The sequence below is a fragment of the Falco naumanni genome, chromosome 9 (genome assembly GCF_017639655.2).
Source record: "Falco naumanni isolate bFalNau1 chromosome 9, bFalNau1.pat, whole genome shotgun sequence".
NCBI lineage: Eukaryota > Metazoa > Chordata > Aves > Falconiformes > Falconidae > Falco > Falco naumanni.
In genome coordinates, this window is record NC_054062.1 from 48,388,412 (window position 1) to 48,412,367 (window position 23,956).

A 23,956-nucleotide genomic window follows, 5' to 3' on the forward strand; every position below is an offset into this window, starting at 1 on the left:
CCATGGAAGACCACCCTGGTGAGACCCCCAGGCTCTGCATCATCTGTGTCACCGGGTGGTCCCAGCGTCCCCACTCTGGGAGAAAACGTGCCCTTATCCTGCATCCACAAGGTCCTCACTTGCTCCTTTCTCTTCCTCCCCTACAGATGCCACAAGGACGACCGCACCCAGCTTCACAGTATCCATTCCTCCAGGTGGGTCTCACTTTGTCATGGTTTTGCTGGCCACTGCCTCTGGCGGTACCACTTTGTGGCTCACAGGGTGGGATTTGGTCTTCTCCACAGCACAGCAGAGCCAGGGAATCACACAGAGTAGTTATGCCGAGGGCGGCCGTCCTGGTGGCCTGAAACTCTAGAGAGCACTGCCATTGTGGCAGCAAGAGAAGGTGCCCGCGTGATCAGGGGTCTCCCATGTTTTCCACGTCTCCTCCTTCCCAAGGTGTCTCCCTGAGCCTGGTGAACGGCAGCAACCGGTGTGAGGGGCGTGTAGAGATTTACCAGTATGGGAACCGGGGCACCGTCTGTGATGACAGCTGGGACCTGCAGGATGCCAACGTCGTGTGCAGGCAGCTGGGGTGCGGCTATGCTGTATCTGCACCATCAAGTGCCTACTTTGGACAAGGCACCGGCAACATCTACCTGGATGACGTGCACTGCACAGGGAATGAGTTGTCCCTCTTCGAGTGCAGGAACAATGGTTGGGGCATCCACAACTGTGGCCACAGTGAAGATGCTGGTGTGGTGTGCTCAGGTACCCTTGCTTGTCCTTCCTCAATAGTGGGACGCTTTCAAGAAGCAGCCCTTGTTGGCCACTGTTGGCTATGTGTTGGAGAGGTGCTCAAGGGCTTTGTTTTGCTTTGTTCCCACCATGGAAGACCACCCTGGTGAGACCCCCAGGCTCTGCATCATCTGTGTCACCGGGTGGTCCCCAGCGTCCCCACTCTGGGAGAAAACGTGCCCTTATCCTGCATCCACAAGGTCCTCACTTGCTCCTTTCTCTTCCTCCCCTACAGATGCCACAAGGACGACGGCACCCAGCTTCACAGTATCCATTCCTCCAGGTGGGTCTCACTTTGTCACGGTTTTGCTGGCCACTGCCTCTGGCGGTACCACTTTGTGGCTCACAGGGTGGGATTTGGTCTTCTCCACGGCACAGCAGAGCCAGGGAATCACACAGAGTAGATATGCCGAGGGCGGCCGTCCTGGTGGCCTGAAACTCTAGAGAGCACTGCCATTGTGGCAGCAAGAGAAGGTGCCCGCGTGATCAGGGGTCTCCCGTGTTTTCCATGTCTCCTCCTTCCCAAGGTGTCTCCCTGAGCCTGGTGAACGGCAGCAACCGGTGTGAGGGGCGTGTAGAGATTTACCAGTATGGGAACCGGGGCACCGTCTGTGATGACAGCTGGGACCTGCAGGATGCCAACGTCGTGTGCAGGCAGCTGGGGTGCGGCTATGCTGTATCTGCACCATCAAGTGCCTACTTTGGACAAGGCACCGGCAACATCTACCTGGATGACGTGCACTGCACAGGGAATGAGTCGTCCCTCTTCGAGTGCAGGAACAATGGTTGGGGCATCCACAACTGTGGCCACAGTGAAGATGCTGGTGTGGTGTGCTCAGGTACCCTTGCTTGTCCTTCCTCAATAGCGGGACGCTTTCAAGAAGCAGCCCTTGTTGGCCACTGTTGGCTATGTGTTGGAGAGGTGCTCAAGGGCTTTGTTTTGCCTTGTTCCCACCATGGAAGACCACCCTGGTGAGACCCCCAGGCTCTGCATCATCTGTGTCACCGGGTGGTCCCAGCGTCCCCACTCTGGGAGAAAACGTGCCCTTATCCTTCATCCACAAGGTCCTCACTTGCTCCTTTCTCTTCCTCCCCTACAGATGCCATGGCCATGACAAATGTTTCGAGTCCACCGTTTACTACTCCAGGTGTGTCGGCTTTTTTCTTCTGTCCAGTGTATCAATTTTGATGTGGTTTTTTTATACATTGATATAGTTTAGTTTTTCAAGTTTTACATTGTAATTTTTTTTGAAAAATTATTTTTACATTTCAAATCCTTCATACTGGTCTCCTTTTTCTATGTGATTCTATTGCTTGGCCTGATTTCACTGAATTGATTTTTTGGGAAATCTTTTCTTTATTTTCTAGTTTCAATGTTATTAAGTAGGAGCTTCTGCTTTTTCTCATAGATACATATTTTTTAGGCCTACCAAATGTAAAAGGACAGGGTAGAGTCACCGTTCTCTGGAGGTCATCAGTCTTGTACCCTGAATGAGAAGAGCACATTATTTCAGTTTCTCTGGAGATTTAACTTGCTGTTGCTTTTGCTTAGATACATAAAATGTATTTTTCGTTTAATGAGGGGTAAATCTAAATTATTAAGTATTGTATCTTATGTTTTTTGTTTGTTTGTTTGTTTTTTGTTTTAGCTAAAAAATATATTTGTGGTGGCTTGCTTTTTAATTCCTCCGGAACCATCCAGAGTCCTTCTTATCCTTTGAATTATCCAGATAATGCTGAGTGTTTATGGCAGATACAAGTGACAAATAATTTCCGTGTTATGCTCACATTTATAAGCATTCAGTAAGTAAGCCACTTCTTGCTTGGGCAATAAATGGGTCCCAAATCTCAACTACAACCACAGCTCCCAAGCACATTTCCCATGCTTTTAAATGAAGTATAAATATTACGTGGGAGTTGTGTGAGTGCAGTATCTTAGTTTATTGTTTGTTCATCACTTAAAAAGCAGAGTTTACATCATGCATTTTATTATATATTCACATTTCTTCCTCAGGTTGCAAGGTGGATGCCAGAATGACTATATTGAGATCTATGATGGGCCTCCCAAAACATCTCCTCTGCTTGGAAAAATTTGTTCTAGTTCTTATCTCACGTACACATCATCCTCAAATTTTTTGACTGTCAGATTTCACAGTGACTCTGAATATTCCAGTAGAGGGTTTCGTGCTGAGTATCAGTCCTTTCCAGCAGACCAGAACACCAGTGAGTTTCTGTTCTGTTTGTAATGTTTTCTTTGGTAAGGATCTTTAATACCCTGATTATAGTTGCTAAATAAGGATTTGTTGATGTTGTTGAAGAAATCCCACATAGATAACATTCCTACTTGGATTTCATGACTGGTTACTGCTGGATCACTTTCAGACAAAAAAAAATTATTTTATTTAAAAAAAAATCTTCAAGTATCAAATTGTCTTTACATGTTTTCTATGATGGCCAGTCTAAATTCATATTTCTTCTTATCATGTCATTATTCATATATCTTTTTTCTACCTTTGTGAACATATTTTCATGGATATATTGGTTAGAAAGGACCTTTGGAAGCTTCCTAGTCAAACTATTCAAAGCAGAGCTATGCCAACAGCGGTTCAGGAACATTATGAATTTATATATGAGTCTCTAGAAACATTCAGGAGATGAAATCTTCAAAGCCACTTCTCTGGATGTCATGTTGCACTTCTGTCCTGCAGTCCCAGTGGGAAAGTTTATCTAATGTGCACTCACAGCCATGCCAGGCACAAACAATGGCCATCACATTTGGGTCTGTTGTCTTTGTAACTGCCTTTCAAGAGGCTTTGCATTGCCAGTTGGTCTGCGTTATCAAATATCTCTCTCTACCAAAAGCCAAAATCTCCCTGGGATCATTTTTTTTTTTTTTTTTTTATGTCATGGATTCAGTGAAATGTTGTGGAGGTGGTTTCAGGATCCTCTTCCACCCAAACAGTGTTTCTGCAAGCCAATGGGAACATTTAGCTCTACACCTTCCACAAGAGCTTTTGAATTCTTATTCATAAAACCTTCCACTTAGCATCTTCATGTGAGTGGTGATACTGGCCCGAGGTCTCAGCAGCAGCCTATTGTAAGCTACTTATTTTTGTCAGGAGACTAACTGAAGGTCAGCTGAAGTTTGTCAGACACCATTGCTTATTCATATTAAGGTCTAAGGTATAAAAATAAGTGGTTTGGCTTATGAATTCTCTCCCCTAAATGACAGAATTTATTGTATTTGCTGAAGTCATAACATGCAGGCATTATCAAGTACCTGAAATCACTAGTAATTAATATTTTATTCCCTAGCCCTTGTGTGCTTGCCAACTTCCATGCGCGCAGTTATAGACAGACGCTATCTCCAGTCACGTGGCTACTCAGTGTGGGACGCCAGCTTGTCAGACTCTCATTGTAGACCAACAATTACATCAACTGAAGTTATATTCAACATTCCATACAACGGCTGTGGTACACAAAGACAGGTTGGTATCAACATATTTTAGGAGAGATGTCCAAGTCTGGGCATAGAAATTTAATAGATATTTGGAAAACTGTCATGAATCACAAAGGGTGTTGTGGCCCACAGGTATTCAAAACACAGAAAAGAAGCATGTGTTCCTGGAGGTTGTCCTTCCCAGGGTTTAAGTAATCCCTGTATTTATTTCAGAGTGATGTTCTAGAGAACAAAGTATAGGAGAGAGTTAAGCAAACAATCCCATCCAGGATGCTTGGGTTTGTATGTATGACATTGAGTATGCCATGTTCTTACTGACTAATACTAGGACCTGGCACATACAGAGAAGGTCATGGTACTCACTGTGGACATGACTATATGTGGTAATTTTGTACTTATCTAATGTGTCAAACAGGGCAACAATGAAACAATCACCTACTCCAATGTGATAACAGTGCCTGCTTCTGGTTACATCATCAAAAGGCAAAGGGACCTTCACTTGCACACCAAATGCAAAATGCTTCAGGACACCTGGGTGCAAGTAATGTACGATGCCAATGATGTCATTAACGTTGATGAAACCCAGTATGGCAGATACGACATGAACTTGAAATTCTACAATTCCTCATCTTTCCTGTGGCCAGTGCATGACTTTCCCTACTATGTTGACCTGACTCAGAGTTTGTTCCTTCAAGCTTCTCTTCACAGCTCTGACCCAAATCTTGTGGTGTTTGTGGACACATGTGTGGCATCACCTGATCCTAACAATTTTAGAACACTGGCCTATATATTGATCAGAAATGGGTAAGAACTTTCTAAAGAATCACTTTAAAAGTAGCTATATGCATAATTCTGAAAGAGCTTAATTTATGAAAGAATTGCTCTAGGGCTGGTATACGGTGCTTGCAATTCTTAATATAAATATACTTCTAAGAAAGACCTCTTGGCAAAGCCTGAATAAAATATAATATGACAAAGAAATGCCATTCAGAAGTTTGCAGGCAAGCACTAAGACTTTACTCAAGGAGGTAGTGTAGAAAATGAGGTCTGAATTTGTTTCTGAAACATAGAGATGTCAATAGCTTTATGGTTCCATACATCAAAATAAAAAAGAAAAAGAAGAGAAACCCTTAGTTTTTTCTTGCTATTCTAGAAACCTAAAACATTTTGCTTGATTTGATACAAGATGTGCCTTTGATTTGAAATGGGAAAGTTGTGGACTCTTGTAAAGAATGCAAAACTGATGGAGCTGGAAGCATAAAAGTGTGGCTCTCACTGTGCCATTTTGTTCCAGGAATGAAAGGCTTGTGCTAGTTTGTTTCCCTTCTGTGCTTGGTGGCATGTGAATTTTTCTGCCTGCTAGGAGGGTGTTCCCATCAGTAACCTTAGCAGGGTAGTAACCCGCTGAGAAGCTGCAAGTTAGGCTTGTGATTCCAGTTAATTTTTATTCATGTGACATGGAGCTGTGCCAAAAGCAAATGTATTTACTGAATCTGAAATCAGTAATACCTATATGTAAATATAAAGTGTGTTGGGATATCACTGCGCTATAAAATAAAATAGGAATGAGAAGGATTTAAAATCCTTGGTGTATTTATTAGGGAAATGAGCACGGATATAATTAAGGGCAACTCTGACATATCCTGGAGTAACAATTCTGGGTTGATTATTGTGATCTTTTTTCATGGTGGTTAAATTAAACCAGATGGACTAGGATCTAAGTTAGGTAACTTCTAAGGCTAGTAATTGACAGTAAGTGAAACTCATTGACAGAAAAGTTAAGCTAGCAACTTGTTCTGCGAAAAACCTGGAGATTTCTGTCAGGTGTCACGATTCAGGCAAGGTACTCTACCAACACTGAAGGACTAGAAAGCATGTTTCTTTCCCCAAAAAGTTGTGTATTAGAAGTAATTTTGTTCTTCCAGAATAGAAAGGGGCACTTTCTGCAGCGATCTGCTGGGACCTATTTGGAAATAGGCAATCCTGTTTGCAAATGCAAATCAGGTCTTCACCACTAGTTATTTTTCAGCTACTCATGTTTGCAGAAACTTTGATGAGCTACAAAATTTCTGTGCTGTATATATTATTGTGGTAATCACTGCCACTGTTACTTTTTTTTGTTTCTTAATTTCCCTTCTTGCTAAGAATACTTGGTTTTTTAATCCTGTTGAGTTCTCTTACACCATTACCTTCTGGTTTTATATTTAAAGTTGAAACATACTGCACAGAGATAGTAAAATAGTGTTTGTATTCCCAATAGCTAATCTGTTAATTTTATATCTTTCCAGGTGTGTTAAGGATCCTACCTACTCCTCTTACTATTCACCATACCACAATGTTGCTCGGTTTGCATTTAATGCTTTTTCATTCTTTAATCGACACTCATCAGTTTACCTGCAGTGTGAGCTGGTGGTGTGCCGGTACCGTGACTACTCTTCCCGCTGCTACCAGGGCTGTGTTAGTAGGTTCAAGAGGAATGTAGGCTCTTCCCATGAAAAAATGAATGTTGTTCTTGGACCTATCCAACTTCGGGAAGCTGACACTGGAAAAAGGACTGCTGGTAAGTTTAAAAAACTTAAATGACATAAAACTCTGTAGATTACTGTATGTTTGTGCGTCGGTTCGAACTTGAAATCCAGCTCTGGACAAACCTTTGCTGATTTATTCACAACTCTGCTATAATTCTTAGGGGAATTTTTTTTTTATAAGGTTTACCAGCTATTTCCTTTCTGTCATAGTGTAGATCCATTATTTGTCCTGCACATGTCAAATGGCAATTGATTTGGTTCTGTGGGAAGAAGGATGAGATGTAACTCATATCCCTGCAGGATTTATATTAATTTTTCAAAGCTCTCTGTGCCTGATGGACATGTCTCTTATTTATTAGAAACCAATCTGTAGGTCCTCTTGGAAATATTGTCTCCCACTGTCCTGTAGCTGCTGTTTCCACTATCAAAACCCAGCATCTTATGGTCTTAGAGTGTAATCATTACAAACTCTTAGTTGCTCTTCAATTTCCTACCATAATCTTTACTTGTTTGGCATGGCCACAGAATCATTTGTGAAACAATGCACAATAAAACAATTTGGTTTCTGATCAGATCCAGATTGCAACTTTTTAAATTCAAGTTCTCTTTGCCTCATTACCTTTGAGATTAACTAGCTCAGGAAAAAAAGAAATTAACACACCCCCCCCCCTCTCTCTCTCTCTCTCTCTCTTTTTTTTTTTTTTTTTTTTTTTCACAAAGCTGGCTTCTGACATCCAGGAGAAAGGGGAGTCTCAGAGCTCAGTGCCTGCTGCCAGCTCCCACGTTTCTTTGGTTGTAACCACTGTGGTGCTTTTAGCTGCTGTTCTCATGGTGGGAGCATTTCTTTTGAAGTGTAAACTGAAGAACCCATACCATACCAGATAATGTGAAAGGAAACCCAAGACTTGCAGCCGGAAAGATGTTTTCACCCGCCACCTACTGCATTCATTAATGTTGCAATCTGCGTAGAGAGTAACTCTTACTTGACTATTCCATCATCCAGATCTTTTATCTTTTTTGAAAAATGTACTATATCAAGATAACACCTGGTGTTACCATGAACTGAATTTATAAAGGAGCTTGGCTTTGAAATCCTCAAGTCCAAATACACTTGAGATCTAAAGAAATGTTGATTCTTCCATCTTGGCATCCAAATAAGTGGCCATCTTCAATGCTGGATATTTCAGAGCATCTCTGTTGAGCTCCTGGTTGAGTGTCCATCTAAGAAGACTGATTTGAGTGACCTGAGAAAGAACTAACTTATTTTGCCGTTGCTGATATGCAGATAAAACACCTGTGTAGCACCGTGAGGTAGTCTGGAAAATAGTCCAAGAAAAATGTTTCTTTGCAGTAAAAATATCTCAGTAATGAGTCATAGCCAAAAATGCACAGGGGCTGTACATAAGGAATTGCTCCTGTACAGCATTCCTTGTTTTTGGGGGTACGGATCTTCACAATTACATTTTCCTCTGAGAAAATGCAGGCCATTTATAAGATTCTGTATAAAGGATGAATATAATCAAATCTTATTTTAAATGGGTAATTAAAAAATGCAGGAAAGAAAACATCTTTTGAGCACTACTTTTTTTTGTGTACTTGCACACATACAACCCAAGTGTCCGAACTCCCAGCTAACGCATTATCAGGTTGGAGAAGGTGGCTTCTGACAAAGTGGCTTTGCCAAGTGATGATTTCTGCTCTTGTTCTTACGCATTTCTACACCTTTAATGGGGGCAGGAGGGAGAGAATGTACGTAAGTTGTCATAAGGAAGCGTGACTTGTCTCTTGTCTCCATGCGAAAAGAAAATAAAAACAATAAAAAAGGAAGAACCTGTTTGGAAGAAACTACATATTACAGGTGGAAAGGTCATTGGTATTTGATTGAGAAATTATCTTCTTTAGACTTTTCTGTTTTCTTGCCAGCTATGAAAGAGGAAAGTTTTTTGGGAACAGTATAATGTACTATGCGTGAGGTGAGTCAGAGACAAAGTAGTGACGTGTAAGGAAGGTGAGCTGTACTCTAGGGTGACATCTTGACCTGACGAGGAGGATGTGGACAGCTCTGACAGGAATCATCATTACTTCCTGTGCCATTTCTTCCTTCAAGCTGCCTTTTCCTGGTGACTCCAGGCAGGCCTTTCATTACTTCTCCATGCTGTGGAGAAGTCACCATACAAGGAGGGATTAACATTGCCCACAGAAAGTCGAAATGAATTTTGTTGTCTACACATGATGTCATGGATGAGTGATTTAGGGTTGCTCCAAGAATCATCATCCAAGTTATTAGCAAAAAGAGTTTTAATATTAATTTGTAGATGTGCAATTTAACAAAGTTTGATGGCAAGGTTCACTCTACCACTTACTACATGGATGAAACATACAAAGGAAAATCGAGTTAGAATTGAGCTAGGAAGATTTATGTAGAGACCATAGAAGCAAAGGGTGAGGGACACGCTCCCATTGAGTCACAAGGTTCAAAGTGGACCAACTCCTTTGCTTTCTAAACTCCTGATGGAGCTTAGGTGCGTCTAGGTCCAATCTTAGTCTCAGAATTGGACAATGCTTTATGTCTAAAGGAATTAGCTACATGGATTTCATTAGTAGCAATTTAGCATACTATCAGCTACTTACCAAGGATCTGTTTCAAATAAGGGATCTCTCCACCTTGGGTAGGGAAGAATCTCCTGGCCTCAGGTAAGGAATCTCAAACCTTAAGAGGCGTCATAGTTCAAGGAGAGAGTCACTGGTGTGCAGTCCAGTTGTAATTTAGAGAAAGCTCAATCTGGACTCATCCAAAAATCTGTCATTGATAAAAAGGTCTCTCTGCCTCAAGGAGCAGCTTTGAGGGGTGTCCCATCTCAAGGGGACATCACCACTATGTGGCCATGCTGCCTAGCAGGGAGAGCCCAAAGAAGGCTCACAGGCTGTCATATTTACGGGATGAAGTGGTTGGCTCATAGTCAAATTGCAGACACTGGGGAGGTATGCATGAAACCCCTTGTACCCACAACTTGCTCTGTTCCTTGGTAAATGAGTCTTGGAAAAGGCACCCACTGTTCATGTGTTAATTGTACGATCTGTGTTCCAAGCCCATATGCATCAACGCTCACTAGGTCGCTCTGCTCCTTCGTGGGTTTTCTAAAGGGGCTCTTGGCCCACCTATGGCTCAGGCCTTTACCTCCTTTGGAGACTGTAACAAACTACTGCTAGTTTGGTCAGGGGGCTGAATGTATCTGTCACACATGAGTAACGAGGAACATGAGGAACATGAGTAGAGTCCTCCCCTCTTCTCTGCCTACAGACACCTTGAAGGGCAAAGCAACCCAGGAGGCTGACCTGCCTTTCCTCTAGTTGTGTCGACCAGAGATTGTCCAGGCTTGAAGGAATCCACTGACCTGCTCAGCACAGTGAAGACTTTCCTGGACCTGGGCTTTCCTGCCTCTCTAGAAGAGGACCTTCCCCTCTGCTCTGCCCAGACCTTCTGTTTTCTCTCCTGCCCCTGCTCCTGCTGTGATCTTGCTGCTGCAGTGTTGCTACCCCACCATTTTTCAGGGCATAGCTTGATGGTACTTTTTCTACTTCTCCTAGTCTCTGAATATTATTGTGATCAGACAAGCAGAAAGATCCTAGACCTAGGATGTTGGTACTTGAATCTGAAATGTGTCTGTGCTGCTGAAAGCTGAGTCTTCCCGTACTATGTCTGTGCCATGGGTCCCAGATGGAGACATACCAAGGTTGTATCAGAATGCAAGGCAGAAGTACCAAGTTCAGTGGTTTCCATATTAAATGTTGCTGTAGAAAACACTGCTAAACTGTTCAAGTAGTTGGTGTCTCAGACTCATCCTCCTTATTTCCTGCCATCTTCCTTGATCCACAAGTATTCTAGAAATGCAGGATTCAAGAGAACTGGATTTGATGATGAGGAAAGGGTTGTGTTCTAAAGTACATGTCCCTGGTGAGTGATTTTTCTGCCAAGAACCTTCCTTCCCACCTCCTGCCTCACCACATTCAGGAAATCTTTTACTGGCATATCCAGTGGATTTGACTCTCAACAGCAGACAGTTCTGATCCACTTGCATCCTCACCACTGAACAAATGCAAATCAATTTGCAATGACATGGTTCACATAAGACAGGCGACAGCCCCCAGGAGACCATCAGGGAACCAAATAAATAAGACTAAGCTACCACATTGCACCATAATGCATGGATTCAAACTATCACGCCTTTGTGAAGAAGTCTTGGATACCTTTATTCCTATGTAGGTACTTTCTTGTAGTCATGGCTAAAAGCTGATTAATCTTCTTTGTCCTTTCAATGGTTTTGGTTGGATGTCACAAAAGCCAGTATGTCTGGAGAAGTCTCCTAACAATAGTCAGCAGAAGAGAGAGTGTTTTAAAATCTTGGTGGAGCTTCTTTCACAGAGCAATGTGCTGAGAAATACTTCAAGTTGCCTGAAGAGATCCTAGAGAACAAAAACCTGTTACTGCAAAAGACTTACCTAGCCAATGGGTAGGATGACATGTCCTGTATGGTATTTTCATTAATTAATTAATTCAAATTAATTGGAGCACAACATTTCTCTAGTCCTGTTGTGCAGAGATTGTCTGATAATCAAGATCACTAGAAACACCTAGGTTTTTGAAGTCTGTAGTAAAGAATTAATTAGTGAAGAAAGGAGTGAATAATTAATCAGTCAGTGTTATTCACTTACTTGGACAGTTTGACTTGTGTGTTTTTTCACTTGAACCACCTGGAAATCACTTTCACGTTCCCCTTCCTCCCCACCTTTTTCAATTATTACAAGAGTTTGGAGAAGAATTGCTATCCACTGCTTACTCTTGCTTCATTGATTGCAGTGTTTGACTGGTCAGACAAATATACTGATTTTTTTCTGCTTCTTGCCAAGTTGTCAAAACCAGAAGAATATGAAGAGTGAATACCAGGTGTTGTATACATTTCCTCATTCGTGTGTGAATGCAGTTGTTTGTATAAAGAAGAAACATATTTACCCTTCTCAGCGTTCACTTTCAAGGCTTCCAACATGATCTTTGGCATCTTGTGTTTTGCACTTCCTTCTTCCCTTCCAATAATGCTGGCCTCTGTGGACAGACCTTCTAAGTCATTCTCTTTTTCTCTTGGGCTCCTGGACTTTAGTTTTTACCCTTGATGACTGCCTCTGGAGACAATAAATCCATATACAGCAACAATTGTGCCACAAATTTTAACTCCTGATAATGCCATCCAAGACACGATGGCTGCTTAGAGGTAGGAATCAGATGAAGAGCAATATTCTGTCTCTTCAATGTTAGAATGGTTGCCAGCTTTTTCTCATTAAATGGTTAAAACACAGAAATAACGAAAAGTAACCACTCTGGCAAGAAAATTATGAATGAGAATTAAGCATTATTTCATGTTGTGGAAAGGTTTTGGTTTCATTTGTTAAAGAATGATACAGCTGTAATAGTCACTATGCACAATTAAACAAGGAATATATTTAGAAAGATTCTTAATACAAATCTGAACCTCCCCCCTCCAGCTATCTGATGGTGCAGAGGATCAAAAGAAATTTTAGAATAAAGTTAAGTTGCAACCTTTGTGATTTACTTAACTATGCATAAAATCCATTGATTTTTCTGCAGCTTTCATGAAAAGTTATTGACTGACCCTGCTTCTCTTGACACTTTCTTGCAATCTAAGTCTCTCAGTGAACTGTGTTTTGACTTGAACTTAAAAGTGCCAAAAAGGAGTGGGATCATATTGGGGCTGGAGGTGTTGACTTCAATTGCAAGGCTTTTCTGAGACCACCCAGTCATACTTAAACAGGGCCACCAGGTCTTATTTTATTTAAAATATGCTGAAGCTTTAAGACATTCATGGCTCCTCAGAGAGACTTGTCACACTAGTTGGCATCCAGTTATGAAACTTTTTTATTCTTTTGCTGGAGAAAGTCAGTCTAAGTTTCAAGATTCCACTACCTTCCCCAGACCTGCCAAGGAATCTCTTCGTATAAGAAAAATAGTGAGATTCATCAGCCGGAATTGAAAGGTATCTTTGGATAGGAGCTCCATTTCTTTGTACAATGAAATGATTGTGAAACCCATGGTAGCATAAATATTTCCTCCCAGGCAGTGGAAAATGTTACTCTTGATCTATTATCTTTCTGCAAAATCCAGGAAGTTCTAAAAACTTAAACATCAAATCAAACATATGTTTGTTTCAGATCATACGACTGTGGTTGTTTTATTGTTCTCCTGTAGAAAAAGAAACCTACAGAGCCACTCCCCTTCAGAAATAGAGACTATATATTCTGACGGTCCTTTCTGTCAACAACCTTGATGAGCTGGGTACCACTATGATTTTGACATGGCTCCTCTTGCTGGGGCCAGCAGTTTTGGAGGCCAAATCAGGTAAAACACTTAGACTTGTTCCAGGATGCATAAAATAAATATAAAGACTGCTTGATGTCCTCTTTGTTGATTCCATGAATAGAAACCACATTCATGCTGGTATTGGTTTGGGCAAAAGATTAACGGGGAAATTGGGTGAAAGGGCTAGCACAGTTTTGTTCTGCTAAAATTATGAACTAACCGTCGTACTGAATGGTAAGAAGGATTTAAACCATTTAGTGGAGTTCATTTTGCTGCCACAGGGTTGTACTTGTCTTAGTGCCTTATATCATTGCAAGAATTGTGTCTGTACGTTATGAAGAGTTATTCTTCCAGTTCCGGAAATCTGATGTAAGAATTAGGGAAGAATTTTTAGAAAATGTGTATTTATTCAAGAATATATGCGTGCATACATTTGCTATATATTTAATATTGCTTGTATTATTTGATCCTTCTTGATCTCATGTAAAATTTAAAAAAAATATAACAAGAAGTTACTTTTCATAATGTAGCACTGTAGATAAATGAGGGGCATCTAAAAATATTGAAATGCATTAAGTGCCTTTAGTTCAACTTTTTAATGGTCATTGACTTTTTCCTTAGATGACTAGTTTCTATCTCTTAAGAGACTTGGGTGACTTTGAGCTAAATAGTTCTATGTGTATCCTAGAATAACTGCAAATGGTTATAATCATGATTACGATAATTTATCTTGCCATCATCTACCTCACCCAGTTTTCTTTATCTTTCCTCTACTTGCCTGGTGATAAGCCATCTCACTCTGGCTATTCTAGTTCTCCCTGCTCTTGGCTTCATTCCCCAGCCTCTGCATCTCTCTCCTGGGTCAGAGTAAGTGTTGTATTTGTACAATCACTGGCTTTTGTCTTTTTGACACCTTTGAAGTGTGAGGCAAGATGCAACCTATCTAATTACCAGCCCAGCGGATGGCTATGCTCTCACAGTGGTGACAGACCCTGAATGAGAACAAATGAAACTGGTTTAGATCAGCTTTAATTTCTTAATCCCACTCTGACTTTTTGCCAGGTTTGCTGTTTCACTTCTCAAAAATCCTATGAGTGTGTGTCCTGGTTTCAGCTGGGATAGAATTAATTTTCTTCCTAGTAGCGGGCACAGCACTGTGTTTTAAGTTTGGCATGAGAATAACGTTGATAACACACTGATGTTTTGGTTGTTGCTAAGCAGTGCTTACTCTAAATCAAGGACTTTTCAGCTTCCCATGCTCGGCCAGTGAGCAGGTGCATGAGGAACCGGGAGGGACCAGAGCCAGGACAGCTGACCCCAACTGGCCAAAGGGATATTCCATACCATAGAATATCATGCTCAGTACAGAAACTGGGAGGAGCTTCTCCAAACAGAATGTTTTGCTTTGGAGGACTTATTCAGAGTTTAATAACAAGTTAAATATGTATTGGGCAGAAATGTAATGTATAACAAGCACAGCGTGCATGTTTTGATTTTCAAAGTGTACACACTGCAAATCTTAAGTTACAACACTTATTTGCTCACACTTAGTGGTAAAGTCTTCAATAAACTTCACTAAAAATGGATCTCTAAAATCAGGATTTTCATACTGTTCACTGCAGAATGTATAAACGACCTAAGTCAAACTGGAAAGCAGATGGGCTTTACCTGAATGAATGCAGTAACCTGATCTATACATGACAGGTTATCAGGTATCTCTTTATTTCAAACTCTAATAACATTTTACTGGCGTATAAGAAATAAAGCTGCAGGATTCCTATTGAAATGTTTACAATCTCTTTGAGACCATTGCCCATTCTGCTGAACACTTAGTGGAATTCTTCCACTAAAATTACTTTTAAAAACCGTATGATTTGGTTGTGATGTGTGAACTCTAGATCCTTAAAATTCTCCTAAAAATTCCAGAGGAATAAGATAAATCCTAGTTAAAATGCATAAAGCAGGGAGAAATATAAAGAATGGCTATTGTTTTTCTGTAAAACTCCATAGTTTTTCTGAAGGATTCATTTGGCTAATTCTGACATAATTTTAAGCAAAGTAGTGTACTGCTTGTTGTCCTTCAGCTGCCATTTATCTGCCTGGCAATTTTTACATGGCAGCACTGTAGCAGTTCCATGAGAATAAATTTGGGAAAGTTTGTACATCATGTAGAACTGCTATACACCTGTGCTTCTGGGATGACACAGGTTGAGGGCAGGAAAGCTGTGCTGTACATCCTCAGTCCTGCTAAGATTCAATGCAAAATGTGATATTTCCTTGTTTTGTAGCATAAAACCTTTTAACAATGGCTAAAAGAAATACATAAACATGGCATGTTCTTAAAACATGCCGTTTTCTTCCTATTAACAAAGTGAAAAAAATGTCAAGCTATTTTCTTAATACAGTTTTACGTGGATTTCAGATACTGAAATTAATTGTCTCCTCTTTACTTTCCTGTTATGATTTTCTTACTATTAAATCATTTCCTTTTTTGCTGAAATGGTTGGTGTCCATCTTACTGTCTAAATTTTCTGTAGAAACCTTGGATAAAATACATGCAGCTGATTTTGAGATGTGGAAGAGAGGAAGAAGAAAGGTGGGGTTCACCTCTGTCCTTACAGGCATTTAATATTGGGCTAGGCAAGCACCTACTGGGAACGATGGGGTGAGGGGACAGAAGAGATGACTTCTTAAGGTCACTTCCAGCTTATTTATCTGACTGTGTTTGTGCTCAATGTCCTCTCTCCCAAAGCGACCCATCTCCAGCTGGTGAACGGAAAGCACAGATGTGAAGGTCGTGTTGAGGTCTATTACGAAGGACGTCTGGGGACAGTTTGTGATGATTACTGGGACATTTCTGATGCCCAGGTTGTGTGCAGGCAGCTGGGATGTGGCCAGGCCATTACAGCTCTAGGAAACGCTTACTTTGGGGAAGGCTCGGGTGACATCCTGCTGGACAATGTGAAGTGCAATGGAAGTGAGATCTCCTTGTTGCACTGTAATCACCCTGGATGGAGGATACACAACTGTGACCACTATGAAGATGCTGGTGTTGTCTGTTCAGGTGGTGTTGCATTTTTCTTTTCAAAATACTTTTGCTATAAATTACACTCGATATACATGTGCCAGCATGGGGGCATGCAGATATTCTCCTCCTGAGATAACATTCATTCAAGACATATGATGGAAAGCGATATCGGATACACCAGATAAATGTCTAACATTTCTTTCTACTTTATTATGAAGAATTCTCTATCTGTGAAGGGCACACTCCCTCTGAAAAGACCTGTTCTCAGCAAGCAGCGTCTGATCTTCCAACCACCCTGTCTTTTCGCTCCACTGACCCTGCAGAGCCAGCATGGACTCATGTTTTTCTCACTAGGGTAGTATACCAGCTGTGCTTGCTCATTCCATGCGAAGCAATCAAAAAACCCAAGGATCAGATATATTCATTGCAATGTGTAAAACTTTTATTCCTTCTAATCACCCAGCAGTGAGAAAGCAAATAACAAAAGAGGCAAAGCTATGTCTGATAGGCAACGTTCATCAGGGAGGAATGGGGTTAGTTGAAACCCATATCCTTACAGTAAGCCTTAATGCATTCATTATGAGCAATAATAATTTCACAGTCATAACCCAAAATGTCATAGCTGACAACTTACTTTGCATTGTTTCTGTATGTTTCAAATTTTCCTTCAAGTTTAGGTCCCTTAATACTCTTTTCCTTCACAAATATCCATCCATTTTGAGTACTCTGTCACCTTGCGGGTTTCAGGTTTTGCTTCCCCCTGTATTTTTTAAGAAAAGGTAGTTCATTTGTATGTTGTTTTTTCCTGTATTAACAACAGATCATCATGAACTGAGGCATGGCTAATGACAACAGGGTGTTCAGGTGTTTTATATATATTGCAGTTTTCTACATTTCCTCAAAGAGGAAGAGCCTAAAGAGCTGAATTCATGCTGGAAGAAAATGCTAGCTACATCAGTGCTTTGGCCTTAGAAGAAAACAGCAAAACTCTCTGTGATATTTCTGTTACCATTTGTGTGCTGTGTTCAGTGTTTTCTTAAGTGCCATTTATTTCTTGCTTGCGTTTGCAGCTCCAGTGCCTACGACAGACTGGCCGTATTCAACAGGTGATTGACGCTGGCCTGACCCACTCCTGGCCTTGCACCAAGCACCACCCCAAGACCACTGACCGGGCTGCCCCTGGGGATGACCCGAGCCTCTGCAGAAGGGTGTCGAGATGGTGATAGGTCCAAGCCTTACTGTTGCCAGCAACCCTACAGCTCCTGGCTCTGTGGCAGGAGCCTGCAAGAGGACAGCGTCCAGCTGTGCCTGGGCTGTGGTGTCCTGTAGCTGGCAGCAGATGCCACATCAGTACCTTTCCCTGCTGTCACCATCTGGCAATACCACTTTCAAGAAAAAATTTCAGTTGACTGTTACCCACCTCCATTCTCCCCATTGACCCCAGTCAGGATGGAGTATTACATCAGAATAATTTGTCCTGATTTCACTTCATCCTTGAGGAACTGGGGTTGTAGCTAATATACAGGTGTGCCTATTGCACAAGCATGGTCCTCATGTGCAGCGTGTTTTTCTTCCATATTCACAGGAAAGACAATTACAGCGCTGTTGACCTCCACCGTGCCAAAGACCTCAACACTGCCTACAGTGTCCATATCAGACATGACCTCCATGGGGCAGAAAAGTACCACAGGAGCAATGACCTCCCTAGCAGAGACAACTGTCGCAGCACCAACGACTTCCATAGTGGGGATGTCCTCAACAGCAGACATAACCACGACAGTGCCAACCACTCTCCTAGCAGAAACAACGACCCTAGCAGAGACAATGATGACCACAGAGACAATGGCTACCACAACAGATAGAAGCACATCAGGTAACCCTGTCCACTGTCACTCCCTGATCTTCTTATTGCCCCTGATCTCCCTTCCTAGACCTGATTGCGCTGGAGGGAGTCTCCCATCACTGGGCCACTCCAGTTAGGCCACTCCTGGCAAAGAAGTCCACAGGGAGGATGGAGAAGAGATGGAAAACTGGGAGTGCTGAGGCTTAAGGCCAGGATCTGTGTAGGAATTGCTGGTGAAGGAAACTGTTCAGGGAGGGATGGCAACAAAGGTTCATTCTACCTTTGCCTCTCCAGATCCTGCATGGGTAGTACCATAGCTATTTCCTAGACAAGTTCTGGGATTTGGGATGGGACAGGAAAAAGAGAGAGCTGCTGCACCAAATGTTTTGTAAAGGAAGACAGAATCCTGCCCAGGAACAGGTGACTCTGTGAAACAGAGAAGTCACGATAGTCATTTCTGCTGAATGAAAGACCTCCACATGATGTGAAGTACCATAGGACAGGAGCTCCATGAACACAGGCTAATTTAGTGTGCATGATGTGCTGACTGCTTTTTTCATTGACACTAAATTCTTACTCGCATCTGTTGTTCCAGTGCCCACCACAGACTGGCCATTTTCAACAGGTAATTCAAGCCCACCAGACCCATCTCTGACCTTGCAGCAGCCATGCAGAGGCCCTGCTGCAGGAGCCCATCTGGACACCCTGACCCAGTGCAACATGCCTCACCCCAGGTGCTCGCCTGCGGCTCTCCGGTGGCAGGAACGGCTGCGAGGGCCGTGTGGAGGTGTACTACGGCGGCAGCTGGGGGACGGTGTGCGATGACGAGTGGGACCTGAGGGATGCCCAGGTGGTGTGCCAGCAGCTGGGCTGTGGCCAGCCCACCAACGCCACGGGCAGCGCGTACTTTGGCCTCGGCTCTGGGAGCATCCTCCTGGATGACGTGCAGTGCCGCGGGGATGAGACCTCCCTCGAGATGTGCCGGCACAACGGCTGGGGCATGCACAACTGCAGGCACATAGAGGATGCCGGCGTCATCTGTGCAGGTGCGTGGGCAGCGGAGGCCACCGTCTCTCGGCAGATCACACCAGGCAGGTTTCGGTGCCCTCCCTTGGAACAGCCATGCTTACCTCCCTGGGTAGAGGCAGAGCAGAGTGGCGAGCCTGGGGGCCTTTGCTGCCTGGTGCTGGAAGCACTCACAGAGGGCACAGCCAGCTCCTCACGCTCACAGCTGAAGGGGCTCAGCATGGTTGCAAAGAGCAGGATTTTGGGATTGCAATGTGGGGAGGTCGGGGCAGCACTGGGGACATGTCCAGGTGGTGTCTGGATGGGGAATGGCAGAAAAGAGCTGCACAGTCTCTGCCTGAATTAATGCCTCAGTCTTGCATTTCCATACGCATAGCCACTGCCATGGCCATGGCCACCCATTGCCACGAGCCTGCTGCATTTGCTGCGCTTTCATTCACTCCCTCTTCTTCCTTGCAGATGTGCATTCAACCCCTCATGCAACTTCTCCTGCTGAATGGCCGTACACAACAGGTAATTTGTGCCCACCCAGCTTGTTCCCAGCCTTACAGCAAGTGGGGGGAGCTGCTGGCTGGTGCCTGCTGGGTGCCGGGCTGCTGCTCCCCTTTCCCGTGACATTTCCAGGGTGCATCAGTGGTCACCCTCAGGGGATGAGCCATACTCTATGTGCACAAAGGATGTTTTTCTGGAAATGCCCCCATGCTCTGAGCAGCCCCCAGGATCCACATGCAGCTCCCATGGAGCCCCAACAGGTCCTTGGTCATTGTGCCTTGTGCACAACCAGGGGGTCTTTGCTCAGCCCCTGCGTTACCCCAGTCCCTTCAGGTCTGCCCCATCCCAGCTCTTGGTCACTGTGGCCAAATCCCTGAAGCAGCCAGGGAGCTGGGGACCATGACATTGACGCGGTGTCACATGCCTCACCCCAGGTGCTCGCCTGCGGCTCTCCGGTGGCAGGAACGGCTGCGAGGGCCGTGTGGAGGTGTACTACGGCGGCAGCTGGGGGACGGTGTGCGATGACGAGTGGGACCTGAGGGATGCCCAGGTGGTGTGCCAGCAGCTGGGCTGTGGCCAGCCCACCAACGCCACGGGCAGCGCGTACTTTGGCCTCGGCTCCGGGAGCATCCTCCTGGATGACGTGCAGTGCCGCGGGGATGAGACCTCCCTCGAGATGTGCCGGCACAACGGCTGGGGCATGCACAACTGCGGGCACATAGAGGATGCCGGCGTCATCTGTGCAGGTGCGTGGGCAGCGGAGGCCACTGGCTCTCGGCAGATCACACCAGGCAGGTTTCGGTGCCCTCCCTTGGAACAGCCATGCTTACCTCCCTGGGTAGAGGCAGAGCAGAGTGGCGAGCCTGGGGGCCTTTGCTGTCTGGTGCTGGAAGCACTCACAGAGGGCACAGCCAGCTCCTCACGCTCGCAGCTGAAGGGGCTCAGCATGGTTGCAAAGAGCAGGATTTTGGGATTGCAATGTGGGGAGGTCGGGGCAGCACTGGGGACACGTCCAGGTGGTGTCTGGATGGGGAATGGCAGAAAAGAGCTGCACAGTCTCTCCCTGAATTAATGCCTCAGTCTTGCATTTCCATACGCATAGCCACTGCCATGGCCATGGCCACCCATTGCCACGAGCCTGCTGCATTTGCTGCGCTTTCATTCACTCCCTCTTCTTCCTTGCACATGTGCATTCAACCCCTCATGCAACTCCTCCTGCTGAATGGCCATACACAACAGGTAATTTGTGCCCACCCAGCTTGTTCCCAGCCTTACAGCAAGTGGGGGGAGCTGCTGGCTGGTGCCTGCTGGGTGCCGGGCTGCTGCTCCCCTTTCCCGTGACATTTCCAGGGTGCATCAGTGGTCACCCTCAGGGGATGAGCCATACTCTATGTGCACAAAGGATGTTTTTCTGGAAATGCCCCCATGCCCTGAGCAGCCCCCAGGACCCCCAGGAAGCTTCCATTTATCCCCCACCAGGGCCCTGCACAGAGTGAATCTGCCCTTCAAATACCTGGGGTCTTTGCTCAGCCCCTGCGTTACCCCAGTCCCTTCAGGTCTGCCCCACCCCAGCTCTTGGTCACTGTGGCCAAATCCCTGAAGCAGCCAGGGAGCTGGGGACCATGACATTGACGCGGTGTCACATGCCTCACCCCAGGTGCTCGCCTGCGGCTCTCCGATGGCAGGAACAGCTGCGAGGGCCGTGTGGAGGTGTACTACGGCGGCAGCTGGGGGACGGTGTGCGATGACGAGTGGGACCTGAGGGATGCCCAGGTGGTGTGCCAGCAGCTGGGCTGTGGCCAGCCCACCAACGCCACGGGCAGCGCGTACTTTGGCCTCGGCTCCGGGAGCATCCTCCTGGATGACGTGCAGTGCCGCGGGGATGAGACCTCCCTCGAGATGTGCCGGCACAACGGCTGGGGCATGCACAACTGCGGGCACATAGAGGATGCCGGCGTCATCTGTGCAGGTGCGTGGGCAGCGGAGGCCACTGGCTCTCGGCAGATCACACCAGGCAGGTTTCGGTGCCCTCCCTTGGAACAGCCATGCTTACCTCCCTGGGTAGAGGCAGAGCAGAGTGGCGAGCCTGGGGGCCTTTGCTGCCTGGTGCTGGAAGCACTCACAGAGGGCACAGCCAGCTCCTCACGCTCACAGCTGAAGGGGCTCAGCATGGTTGCAAAGAGCAGGATTTTGGGATTGCAATGTGGGGAGGTCGGGGCAGCACTGGGGACATGTCCAGGTGGTGTCTGGATGGGGAATGGCAGAAAAGAGCTGCACAGTCTCTCCCTGAATTAATGCCTCAGTCTTGCATTTCCATACGCATAGCCACTGCCATGGCCATGGCCACCCATTGCCACGAGCCTGCTGCATTTGCTGCGCTTTCATTCACTCCCTCTTCTTCCTTGCAGATGTGCATTCAACCCCTCATGCAACTCCTCCTGCTGAATGGCCATACACAACAGGTAATTTGTGCCCACCCAGCTTGTTCCCAGCCTTACAGCAAGTGGGGGGAGCTGCTGGCTGGTGCCTGCTGGGTGCCGGGCTGCTGCTCCCCTTTCCCGTGACATTTCCAGGGTGCATCAGTGGTCACCCTCAGGGAATGAGCCATACTCTATGTGCACAAAGGATGTTTTTCTGGAAATGCCCCCATGCCCTGAGCAGCCCCCAGGATCCACATGCAGCTCCCATGGAGCCCCAACAGGTCCTTGGTCATTGTGCCTTGTGCACAACCAGGGGGTCTTTGCTCAGCCCCTGCGTTACCCCAGTCCCTTCAGGTCTGCCCCACCCCAGCTCTTGGTCACTGTGGCCAAATCCCTGAAGCAGCCAGGGAGCTGGGGACCATGACATTGACGCGGTGTCACATGCCTCACCCCAGGTGCTCGCCTGCGGCTCTCCGGTGGCAGGAACGGCTGCGAGGGCCGTGTGGAGGTGTACTACGGCGGCAGCTGGGGGACGGTGTGCGATGACGAGTGGGACCTGAGGGATGCCCAGGTGGTGTGCCAGCAGCTGGGCTGTGGCCAGCCCACCAACGCCACGGGCAGCGCGTACTTTGGCCTCGGCTCCGGGAGCATCCTCCTGGATGACGTGCAGTGCCGCGGGGATGAGACCTCCCTCGAGATGTGCCGGCACAACGGCTGGGGCATGCACAACTGCAGGCACATAGAGGATGCCGGCGTCATCTGTGCAGGTGCGTGGGCAGCGGAGGCCACCGTCTCTCGGCAGATCACACCAGGGAGGTTTCGGTGCCCTCCCTTGGAACAGCCATGCTTACCTCCCTGGGTAGAGGCAGAGCGGAGTGGCGAGCCTGGGGGCCTTTGCTGCCTGGTGCTGGAAGCACTCACAGAGGGCACAGCCAGCTCCTCACGCTCACAGCTGAAGGGGCTCAGCATGGTTGCAAAGAGCAGGATTTTGGGATTGCAATGTGGGGAGGTCGGGGCAGCACTGGGGACACGTCCAGGTGGTGTCTGGATGGGGAATGGCAGAAAAGAGCTGCACAGTCTCTCCCTGAATTAATGCCTCAGTCTTGCATTTCCATACGCATAGCCACTGCCATGGCCATGGCCACCCATTGCCACGAGCCTGCTGCATTTGCTGCGCTTTCATTCACTCCCTCTTCTTCCTTGCAGATGTGCATTCAACCCCTCATGCAGCTCCTCCTGCTGAATGGCCGTACTCAACAGGTAATTTGTGCCCACCCAGCTTGTTCCCAGCCTTACAGCAAGTGGGGGGAGCTGCTGGCTGGTGCCTGCTGGGTGCCGGGCTGCTGCTCCCCTTTCCCGTGACATTTCCAGGGTGCATCAGTGGTCACCCTCAGGGGATGAGCCATACTCTATGTGCACAAAGGATGTTTTTCTGGAAATGCCCCCATGCTCTGAGCAGCCCCCAGGACCCCCAGGAAGCTTCCATTTATCCCCCACCAGGGCCCTGCACAGAGTGAATCTGCCCTTCAAATACCTGGGGTCTTTGCTCAGCCCCTGCGTTACCCCAGTCCCTTCAGGTCTGCCCCACCCCAGCTCTTGGTCACTGTGGCCAAATCCCTGAAGCAGCCAGGGAGCTGGGGACCATGACATTGACGCGGTGTCACATGCCTCACCCCAGGTGCTCGCCTGCGGCTCTCCGGTGGCAGGAACGGCTGCGAGGGCCGTGTGGAGGTGTACTACGGCGGCAGCTGGGGGACGGTGTGCGATGACGAGTGGGACCTGAGGGATGCCCAGGTGGTGTGCCAGCAGCTGGGCTGTGGCCAGCCCACCAACGCCACGGGCAGCGCGTACTTTGGCCTCGGCTCTGGGAGCATCCTCCTGGATGACGTGCAGTGCCGCGGGGATGAGACCTCCCTCGAGATGTGCCGGCACAACGGCTGGGGCATGCACAACTGCGGGCACATAGAGGACGCCGGCGTCATCTGTGCAGGTGCGTGGGCAGCAGAGGCCAC

The 23,956-nt window shown here is 46.2% G+C and overlaps 1 protein-coding gene across 1 annotated transcript in view; it reads left to right on the top strand.

Annotated features, from left to right (window-relative positions):
* The window catches only part of DMBT1 (deleted in malignant brain tumors 1), a 42,286-nt gene that overhangs the window by 12,565 nt on the left and 5,765 nt on the right, over nucleotides 1-23,956 (top strand). Inside the window, exons 19-35 of the mRNA XM_040606699.1 lie at nucleotides 439-883; nucleotides 1,243-1,649; nucleotides 2,427-2,580; nucleotides 2,792-3,000; nucleotides 4,093-4,265; nucleotides 4,653-5,041; nucleotides 6,526-6,797; nucleotides 15,888-16,112; nucleotides 17,749-18,036; nucleotides 18,741-19,052; nucleotides 19,492-19,545; nucleotides 19,959-20,270; nucleotides 21,182-21,493; nucleotides 21,933-21,986; nucleotides 22,400-22,711; nucleotides 23,151-23,204; nucleotides 23,623-23,934. Coding sequence (XP_040462633.1) covers nucleotides 439-883; nucleotides 1,243-1,649; nucleotides 2,427-2,580; nucleotides 2,792-3,000; nucleotides 4,093-4,265; nucleotides 4,653-5,041; nucleotides 6,526-6,797; nucleotides 15,888-16,112; nucleotides 17,749-18,036; nucleotides 18,741-19,052; nucleotides 19,492-19,545; nucleotides 19,959-20,270; nucleotides 21,182-21,493; nucleotides 21,933-21,986; nucleotides 22,400-22,711; nucleotides 23,151-23,204; nucleotides 23,623-23,934 — 4,284 coding nt within the window. The remainder of the gene's footprint in view (nucleotides 1-438; nucleotides 884-1,242; nucleotides 1,650-2,426; nucleotides 2,581-2,791; nucleotides 3,001-4,092; nucleotides 4,266-4,652; nucleotides 5,042-6,525; nucleotides 6,798-15,887; nucleotides 16,113-17,748; nucleotides 18,037-18,740; nucleotides 19,053-19,491; nucleotides 19,546-19,958; nucleotides 20,271-21,181; nucleotides 21,494-21,932; nucleotides 21,987-22,399; nucleotides 22,712-23,150; nucleotides 23,205-23,622; nucleotides 23,935-23,956) is intronic.